This window comes from Podarcis tiliguerta (assembly GCF_965153285.1).
Source record: "Podarcis tiliguerta genome assembly, chromosome: 9".
Classification (NCBI taxonomy): Eukaryota; Metazoa; Chordata; class Lepidosauria; order Squamata; family Lacertidae; genus Podarcis; species Podarcis tiliguerta.
Window position 1 is genome coordinate 25,380,710 of NC_139542.1, and position 10,313 is coordinate 25,391,022.

The 10,313-nt window shown below is 39.6% G+C and overlaps 1 protein-coding gene across 4 annotated transcripts in view; it reads right to left on the minus strand.

Annotated features, from left to right (window-relative positions):
• ZGRF1 (zinc finger GRF-type containing 1) overlaps positions 1-10,236 on the minus strand; it is a 29,868-nt gene extending 19,632 nt beyond the window's left edge. Inside the window, exons 1-10 of one of the 4 annotated variants that reach the window (XM_083456997.1) lie at positions 10,008-10,208; positions 8,299-8,353; positions 7,995-8,075; positions 7,831-7,887; positions 7,194-7,379; positions 4,116-6,246; positions 3,328-3,407; positions 2,619-2,717; positions 1,813-1,998; positions 1,004-1,130 (exon numbers count right to left, since the gene is read on the minus strand). In XM_083456997.1, coding sequence (XP_083313123.1) covers positions 1,004-1,130; positions 1,813-1,998; positions 2,619-2,717; positions 3,328-3,407; positions 4,116-6,246; positions 7,194-7,379; positions 7,831-7,887; positions 7,995-8,075; positions 8,299-8,319 — 2,968 coding nt within the window. In that variant the 5' untranslated portion in view covers positions 8,320-8,353; positions 10,008-10,208. Of the gene's footprint in view, positions 1-1,003; positions 1,131-1,812; positions 1,999-2,618; positions 2,718-3,327; positions 3,408-4,115; positions 6,247-7,193; positions 7,380-7,830; positions 7,888-7,994; positions 8,076-8,298; positions 8,354-10,007 lie in introns of all 4 variants that reach the window. The other 3 variants (XM_083456996.1, XM_083456999.1, XM_083456998.1) reach the window with 3 other exon arrangements.
• Between the last annotated feature and the right edge of the window lie 77 nt (positions 10,237-10,313).

A 10,313-nucleotide genomic window follows, 5' to 3' on the forward strand; every position in this document is an offset into this window, starting at 1 on the left:
CTTACTTAAAAGATTAAGACAAATCTAGCATAGCCAGTTAACTGAGAAAAGGTTCTTGATGTGGATAGTAATGTGTATCTTAATTACAGTGGTACCTTGGTTTTTGAACAGAATGCATTCCAGGAGTCCATTCGACTCCTGGAACCGTTCAAAAACCAAAGCGCAGCTTCTGATTGGCTGCAGAAATGTCCTGCGGCCAATCAGAAGCTGTGCTGGACGTTCAGCTTTTGAAAATAGTTCAAAACAGTCACTTCCAGGTTTTGATCATTCTGGAGCCGATTTGTTTGGGAGCCAAGGCGTTCGGCTTCCAAGGTACGACTGTATTCTACCTGGGACAGCTCAGTGCTGATAGTCAGACCTCAGCCAGTGCCATTCAGTGATATACAACAACAACAGGGGAAGGTTTCAGAAGGATAGGATGGGGGAAAGGAGTCTCCTTCCTCCTTTCACCAACTCATAAAGGACTCCTTTCCTAGGGTAGCTGAGATCCTAAACAGGAGCACTCTTGTTATGAGCTGGGGGTACACCAGAACACTATGTTTTAGATTCTCACTTGTTAACGGTTTTGTACTGGAGAAAATAATTGAGGTATGGGGAAAACACTGGTTGGATCCTAATCTTAAACTCAATGAATGAAAGAAGCATCTGTTCATAGAAGAAGAATGGAACTCACAAAATATGTCCTTCTATGAGCAGAAGGATCTCTTCCACTCATGGGGGGTGGGGAGGCAGAGCCCAATTCATTTGTTCCAATAACAATTCTAAGTCAGAAAAACAAATCCCATTGTCTATAAGCTTACAATATGTACATGTAATCAAAGCAGGCTGAGAATGCTCAGAATGTACATATTATCTCATTGCAAGGCTATAAGAATCTGAAATCTATCACTCTGGTATTCAACACTTGCAAGCCAACTTTTGCACAAAGGTGCATACTTTCCCCCCTTGCTATGTTTGCTGGCACAACCATTATTTACAACAATAACAAACAAAACATTCTTACGGAAAAAGCTTTTTGCATTGTCTATAGGTAAATCTGGAGATACCCTTGTCACCAGGAAATCGTTTTCTTCTGCTTCTATCACTGCCTTTTCACTGCTTGAATTTGGGGAAAAGTGGCCGTCAGGAGGCTGTGAAGACGGCAGAGAAACAATTGTAAAGCTAAAAAATCAAGCACACCCAGTTGAATGCACTTAGATCTTTCACATTACTTTTAATTACAAAAAAAACAAAAACAAAACAATGATAATGAATGATACCCAAACATCACATGAACAGGCTTCTGGTCATGCAACAGAAATTTCAAACAATGCTTTACAGAGTTTCAAGCAAAAGAAAGAAAAAAGAAAAGAAAAAAAAAGAAAGCAGGGTCCTTACTCCCCAAAACAGGAGAAAATCTGAAATCAACACAGGGAAAAATAACAAAATGAAGAGAGAAAGAAGCCTAGGAAATGACAGATGTGAGCAGGTACAGCTACACGTAATTGTTTTTGACTACCCCATGAAAATTCAGACTAAACAAGGGTTTGCAGAAACAGTGAATTTTGAAGAGGGATTAAAAGGTGGCACCACGTACATATTAAGGAAGATGTTTAATGCACCAGAAGGACCAAGGGAATTAAGTATAGGAACGCGTTTTCAGAGAAGTCATTGACAGATTTATGTCAGGAATGGGCCAACTGAGGTCCTTATTTGCAACTTTCATGTAGTCTTTTAAAACACGTTTATGATCACTTAATAAATTATTTCACATTTTTGCCATATGTTCATTGATTAAATAAAGCTTTCTATAAAAAGCATTCTACAGTTTACCTGAATAAAGCCAGGCAGCACAGGGCTGCCTAGTTCTTGGGCTGAGAAAAAACAGCCATCCTTTGTAGCAAGTTCAAATTCTGTCATATCAGCCTGTGGATCCCATCTAAGATGTGAAGAGGGTACTCTCATCATTATCTCACTAGCTGCAGATCCTCTCACTTGGTACCCTTGAAATTCAACTAGCTACATATATTTAAGAGATAGATTAATAAAAGGAAATCATAGGAGAACAAAGAACTACAATTTAGCACAAAGCATTTGTTGCTTGGGCCTGCCAGGGTAGAAGGTGGGAGGTGGATTGTCACACATTTTTGGAATGCCAGCCAGGAGCCAACAAGCCTGGGTTTTGGGCCACTCAACAGATCCATATTCCAGCCCCACCCCAGGGCTTTCTACTCATCTCTGCTGGATGAGAGAAGCCTAACAACTATTCTAAGCAAACCTCAGCCATCAACATCAGAGGTTAGGAGGACATCCTAAGAATACTTATTCATTATACCACTGAAAATTAGCCTTCAATGATAAAATAAAGAGATGAGATGGCAACTTTAATGCTGTCAATGAAGAGTTAGTACCCAGGATCCAAAAGCTTGTTTAGGTGTGCTGAAGAGCTTGCACAGACTGTGGAACTTTTTACTTCTTATTGCTGAACACCTGGCCCTCCAGGTCATATTACAAACTGCTGTTTAAAAATTCCAGTTTCAAAAGTAGTCTGAGAAGGTCCTGAGGTGCATGGAGGCAGTCAAAGTTTTGGAGGTGTTGGCTGTGGGAGGTTTTCCAAGTCATCTCTTTGTAAGCTATACCTTCGTTTGATTGTCAGCCACTTCAAAAGGAACCTGGTCATGTAGCATGTTTACTGTAGCTGCTGTGGGCTTCTCTGCATCAGTGTTTGAGGAAGTATCCTGGAAATGATCAGAAATGGGTCAAGAGAAGGATGCACCATTCTGTACTTAGCACAGTCTCATTTTGTAATGCAGTGATATAATACAACCAGCTCATTGCCTTCAGAAGGCAGAGAGGCAATACAATTTATGGTTTCTTAAACCAACTATATCTGAGCAAAAGCCCCACAAATCTATTTTACATTTGTGTAGGAAAAATGAATTTCCATACTGGAGTAGAGCAAATGTTCTATCTTGTCCTTTACCTACTGCAATCCTCTCCCACAAACCATCTCATCTCAAAATTTTCTTTAACACGATGATGCAGTGAACTTATCAAATGAAATACGTTTTTTCCAATACCCACAATTTATGATGATGATTACTATTATTTTTATTTTTATGCAGTAATGTGTGTGCAGTAGTGTTGGCAATTTCTCACAAAACTTGCTGTCGAGGGCCTCTATCTCTCTGCAGCCAGTTTTCAGGCGTTCAGAGGGGGTGGCTGATAGGAACACAGAAGACGACAGTGAGGTGGAAAATACATACAAGTAGATGGGCCTTCAGCTTGTGTAATGGGATATTTACATAAAAGCTATTAGTGATGAATTACAAAGTCCAAAAAGGTTACCATTTTAGGAGAAGCAGAATGCAGGCAAGATGTTATCTGCACATCTTCAGAAAAGGGAACTTCAGGAAACTGTTGCATAGCTACAAAAGAAAGAAAAGCACAATAAGCCTCAGTCATGAAGCTAGTTCAGTGATAAAAAAAATTGAAGATCTATCTTGCATTCAAGTTGAGTGATGTTTTCAAAGTCAATGTTATTGCTTATAGGAATGTTAGGTGCTAACTACACATATTTTACTTTAGCATTATTAGCCACATCAGTGACAAACATGCTGCAAAGAAATCCACTGGTCTTGTTTTGATGTTACCGTAAACCATATCTGTTTACCATGAAGTTGCTGGACTTGGTTGTTTTGCTCCTCCCCACAAGCACATGAAAAAAACCAAACAATGATCCCTAGCTTACCATTATGTCCAAAGTGGATTGTGGTTTGCTTCACCCAAACTCCTATTGGAAAGCCAATAACAAACCTTGGGTATAGCAAAACATGATCTCACCATGGACAAGACATTTCCTTAGGAATGCTCTGTGGAGGGATGATGGGAGTTGGAAGTCCAACAACATCTGGAGGGCTACAGATTCCCCATCCCTATTCTAAAGTAAGGTATTATCTCTTTTATTTCAGGATAATCAAGGAGACTGTTTCACATGCAGAACAAAACTGCTTTTGACAATGAATTAGCTCTCCATACATTTCCATACTAGAAAAATGAACTAAGAAAACCAGTAGAAAAGTGCAATCAATATTTCAAAACAAAATTCTAAAAAAAATATAATAGAAGCTAATAACCTTCAGGTCCTGTTGGCTTTTGTTTTTTTCTTAGTCTCTCCCTCGGTAGCAAAGAAGTACTTTCCTCTATCATTTGCAGGCTTTCTAAGGCTGTGCTATGTTCTGTAAGTGATTTTAACAGGCTGAAACCATTTACCAGCTGGGGAAGGCTTGAAGAGTCAAGTGAAGATTCAACACAAATAGAATCCTTTCCATCATATTTACTGAACTTGTTAAAAAAATCCAATTTATTAACTGCATTTTCATTTTGATCCGTTTGTGATTCATCTGAAGTCTCACAAGTTAAGGGATGAGGGAGTTGCCTTAAATCCAGATTTTTTTCTGAAGCAGCATCATTTTTGTCTGAAATATACTGAGGGGAACCATGAGAAATATTGTATTTTTCAGTGAGAACTAGCAAATGGTTGCTCTGTTTTATGTTGTTATGACAAATACCTAAGGAACTAGGTTGGGAATTACCTGCTTCAACCTCAATACCTTCTTCATTACTTTTGTCCATGAGGCAACCATGTAAAATAGCAGGAACATTCCCTTTTCCAAGACGAGTTGTTGGATTATGATATTCACTATCATTCACATCACAGTCCATATCATTCACCATTAACAAGTCTGTACCAAGATCTCTGTGATTACATATATTTTGGATATTTATTGCATTTGTCTCTACCCTTTCATCAACAATTATAGCCTCTGAATGTGGCAGCTTTTTAAGAAATGGAAGAGTTGCACTATTTTCCTCCTTCTTGTTAGGTTCCTCAGAGATTTCATCACAAACTTGCAGTGACTGGCATTCTGAGACACAATTCACCCCTCCATCTTGCAGAAATGTGGGCTGCACATTATCTTCCCCTTGACTACTACAAGTTTTTATGTTACTGTTCACTTGAACACCAGTCTCAAATGGTGCTTCAGTTTCCTCTTTAAAGCATGCTGAACCTTGTGAAAATGTGTGGTTGGTATGAAGTTTTCCATCCTCTGTGTCACTAAACTCTAGTGTATCCAACAGATTGAAGTTAACCTCTATAAACTGCTTTTCTGTGTCACCAAACTCTCCATCTGCAGAATTATTTGAGAAACGTTCAGAACATATTACTGGATGAGATTCATTTTGTGGCTGATCCAAATTATCAATCTCTGTGCATTTATTGGATGTGGAGAGTTTATCAGCATTACAATCTGAGTAATTCATACTACCAACAGATGATAAAACTGTGCAATTCTCTTTCCACACGATTGATTCAGCTGGTACAATACTATGTGGTTGGTGTTTGACAGAACTATTACTGACAGGAGACATATTGATTTTCAAGGAAACAGGCACTTCTAGATTTTTTTTATGGTCCTCAGTGTATTGGCTCCTATTATCAGTGCCATCTTCCTTCAAGTCCTGAAGATCGCTAGCATTCTTATCATTGTATTCTCCCTCAACTTTGTCAGGAGACTTTTCGGCTAAAGGCAATGGCAAATATACATCCCATCGGCTTTTTGTTTTTACATTTTTTTCTGAGAAATGCAGTGGTGCTATGTATTTAATGGTTTCTTTGGTTGTGTTGTTTGCAGAGCTCAAAAGAGATGCCATCTTTTCTTTGCAGAAAGACTCTGTGCTTCTTGATGATTCAGATAAAAGTGAGCCTTCCTGATGGAATTCTGATTTCATCAATGCTGGTGATTGATTTCCCAATGATATATTAGTTTCATCCTCTGAAACTTTAGAATGTTTTTGTCCCCCGCTCAGAATTGCTAAGATTTGTGCTTTACTCCTGGCATTCTGCAAAACTGCCACACTGTTACTTGCATGGTAGATTGATTTGGCCATTCCGTTATCCAGTTGAAATCCTGGCTTCAAATATTCACCACCTTCACCATCAGTACTATGGATTCTACTTTGTACCACTTTATGAGTAAAAGCGGGTGGAGTGACAGAATCAGCATCTGAGCCATTCACTTTGAAAGCGTTCTGATTCAATTCTGAGTGTAACTTCGTATTGTAGGGGACAGAAAATAAAGGGGAACTGGCATAGAACTGAGAAGGGAAGGATGAATGAGGATCCTTGGATGAAGGTGATGCTACTGCTGCAGATACTTCCATTGTTGTCATTTTCTTTTCCACCTGCCGTGGCCCTTGGAAACCCTAAGAAGAAAAGATTTTCAGTTTGTGGGAAGTTTAACAATTGAAGTCTTAGAATTAAGAAGTAGAAATATGTACTATATTTCTGTATTTATTATGCAATATTTTACGGAATCGCTAAACTAAAAAGACTGAAAAGCGTGTGTTTCTTATGTAACAAAAACTGAATACATCTAAGTAGAATAAAGTAGCTTTTACAATCTCCTTAATAGTAAAGAGGGCCCCCACCTGAGCACCATGAAACAATGATGTGAAGTTCCATGTATTGTATGGATTTTACAACCAAGAGGCACATTCCCCCAAGATTAACCTTCAGCCAGCAGTGAGCATGGTCACCCCACTCGATTAATCAGTGTCCACAAAGCACTTCCTGCTCTATAGCTGATGGATCCCCTTGCACAATTTACTGCCATTTACTGTGTTTCACTCGCCTGATTATGCATTAGATCTACAGTGGTACCTTGGGTTACAGATGCTTCAGGTTACATATGCTTCAGGTTACAGACTCCCCTAACCCAGAAATAGTACCTTGAGTTAAGAACTTTGCTTCAGGACGAGAACAGAAATTGTGTGGCGGAGGTGCAGCGGCAGTGGGAGGCCCCATTAGCTAAAGTGGTACCTCAGGTTAAGAACAGTTTCAGGTTAAGAACGGACCTCCAGAACAAATTAAGTTCTTAACCCAAGGTACCACTGTTAGCCAAGGAGCAATACAGTAAGTGACTTGGAACACCTTATATTATAACACTCTTTGTACTTAAGAGGCTAGGGATAAAAATGATCATCTATGAAACTGTCACATGCAGTTCAAATAGTAAAAAATCAGAGGTTTTTTTGCTCCCCCCCCCCCAAAAAAAATCTAACTAGCTATAGATCTCTATCTCTCTCACTTATTCAAAAGGCTTCCTTCTACATTGTGTGAGTAAAAAGGAGAGGGAGAAAGAATGACATACAGTATGTTTTCGTTTTAGGCCAACTGGCAGACGCAGAGATGAAGAGGCAGAAGACTTCAAATGATTTCTTATTAGCACTGGTACTTCTGTGTTCTTTGGCTGATCACTAAAACCAGTTTCAGAAGTTTTCTCAGCTTCAACCGTGATTAGATATTTCTCACTTTCTAAATCATCTCCCGGCTTTACCTAAAGAGAAAAATATGTAGTAGTGAGTATATATGAATGCATACTGAATGCAACACATAATGCATTAATACAACACAATGTGTATATATACCAAATTGAAGGTTTGAAGCTTTCATTTCTTCCTTCATCCTCAACAATGGAGAAAAAGAAAGCTTCATCCCCACCCACACCTATCCCTAAGGAGGAAGGGTGTAAAAGGATATCAGTACCTGTTGCTGCTGTGCAAAGCACCAGGAAGATGACTGCAAAAAAAATGCTGTGTTTTTTCCTGGCACTTTGGACAGCAACAGCAGGCACTTAAAACCCTGCTGGCTTTCTTCTTTCCCTTCCATGGGCCTCAACAAATGTGAGCAAGATAAGCCAGCAGAGTTTGGATCAACTAAACAAGTAACCTGTCTTCCAGAATTGCTAATTAAGTAAAAAAAAATTAAGGAAAATAAAAAGCATGTACCTGGAACTTCACAAATATGCTATCCAAAACCTGTCCTTTGTCATCACATAGAGTTGCCTGTATCACAACAGAAAGAAAAATAGAAGAATGGTACTTCATTGAGCAACAAAACAGTAACACCCACAGATGGTATCAGTATAATACTTCATTAATCAATATTTTACCTTATTGCCCCCTAGAGGGGACTTCAAAATTCCGTCTTGCCACACTTTAGATTTTTTGGTCTTTTGGTGTGTGTATAAAACCTGTTTTGATATATAAACAAACGTTTCAGCGACTTTTCAAAATTATTTTTATTATATTTCATCGTATTATATTTTTAATTGATGATTGTGAGCCATCTTAGAGGGCTTTTCTGGGGCTGAATGGAGTGACAGAGATGTTTTATTGTTTATAAAATGCCATGTCATCCTGATGTATGTGGAATATTGTTATATATAATATACTGTTGAAATATCAGAAACTCACAGTAAATTCCTGAGAAGCCATCACAGCTAGCTTGCACTTCCAAATTTCATACCATCTGAAAGAAATAATATCCTGTTTAAAGCAATTAAACTTAATGTCCAGAAACCACAGACACTATAACTCATTCCTTAACTGCAATCCAAATTCCTTGAAGTTAAAAAAGTGATTTAAAATCCAATCTCATTTATGTCTTCTCAGTGTAATCCTATATATGTCCATTTTTCAATGGAGCTTAGTTCCAGTTTAGTTTGTAAATGACTTATACCTTAGTAGTTAAACATGAGAGACATTCATCAGCTGTATCAACAACAGACCCTTAGTTTAAAAATTAATGTTGAGCTTTGCTGATTTTAAAGATTCTACAGTAATCTAAAGCAGTGTTTTCTTTCAGTTAGCCTCAATTTCATAAAACTACCACAAGGTGTCTCACATTTCAATACAGTACGTTTCTCTTAAAAAACATTAAATCTATAAAATGATATCTTGATTAATCTGCTAACTAGTTGAGTTCATTGACCACAAATCTAAAATGGGAATAATCATTTCTAATGAGAAATATCATTTATTTTAAAAAAGTCATTCAGCACTGATACCATTAATGTATACAGTCTGCACCTGTCTTTCGGACAATGAATTAACCAGTTGTCCCATTCTGCCCAGCCCCCCCCCCCAAACAAGGACTATCAGCAGCAGGCAAAAAGTTTGGGGGGGGGACAAGGGAAGTGAGAGAGCACGGCAAAGTCCTGAACCTTGCTGAAATCAATGTATCACACACTTATCTCCTCTAAAACAGGGATCAACAGATTGCAGGATGTACCAGTAGAAAATAAAGGACTCTGGGATCCATCAGGGAGAGACAGGTGCAAAATACATACACTTAGAATTCTGGAACTCTAAACACATAATTTGTTCTGACAAACTGGGTGGAGTTTGCAGTACTTTTGTCATTTCATTAGTATAATTGGGGAGGGAGGATCGTTTTGTTGTTGCTACTGCCGAACAATAAGCATTAGGAAATCTTACCAATCTACTTCAAATCGCCCAGATATCTACCAATACTTTAGATCACAGCCAACCTTCTGCCCACCCTTCTCCAATACTCATTTTTGTTTTGAAACTGTTTTAAAAACGCTCAAGCAGTTGAAAAATATATTTAATAAGGGAAAGAGATGGGGCAGTGCGAGGAAAGAGTAGCACTATCCCAGTGCTTTTCTCAGGCCTTGCTGCCACTCTGCCTCATCCCACCCCATCCTAGTGAGCAAGTGACAACACTGTCACAGCGGGGGCTTCACAGTTGCAGCACTGTGCCACATCTGCCATTTCGTTTATTATTTTATTATTACATCTACATCCCAGCTTTCCTCCAGTGAATTCAAGGAAGCATAAGTCATTCTCTCCCCCTACGCTCTTCCTTCCTCTCTCTCTCCTCACAACAATCCTGTGAGGTAGGTTAGGACGAGTAATCTTGACATCCTATGTCTTTTAAAAAGGTGGCATTTCTTGGCGAGCGGGGTTATTGGGTTGTTGCTGTTTTTATTTTGATTATATATTTTGTGGTTTTATATTTTGATTTTGTTCTGTGAACCGCCCCGAAACCTCCGGGTATAGGGTGGTACTGTATATAAATTCAATAAATAAATCTCGCCCGCCCGCCCCCCGAAGTCGCTGTCCCATCCCGGCCACCCTCGACAAAAGGTGAACGAACGAACCGAAGGCTCGGCTTCCGAGCCCGGCTGACTTCAGAAAAGAGAGCGACTCACTCGCGAGCCCTGACCGCAGTCGCGCGCTTCGGCCTCGCTCTCTCTCTCCCGCCCACACCCGACGCAGTTTCTTCCAGTTTCTGAAGTTTCCCGCTCCGCCAGCTGACGACGATGACGCCCTCTCTGCGCGACGCGAGGGTCAGCCGAGAGAGCCTAACGCCGAGGAGCGTCTCCAATGCCGTCAGCCAATGGCGAAGCGTGCATCATAGAGTCGGCGCGGATAGAGCGGGCGCCTTAGGAAACGTCGCTTTGCCC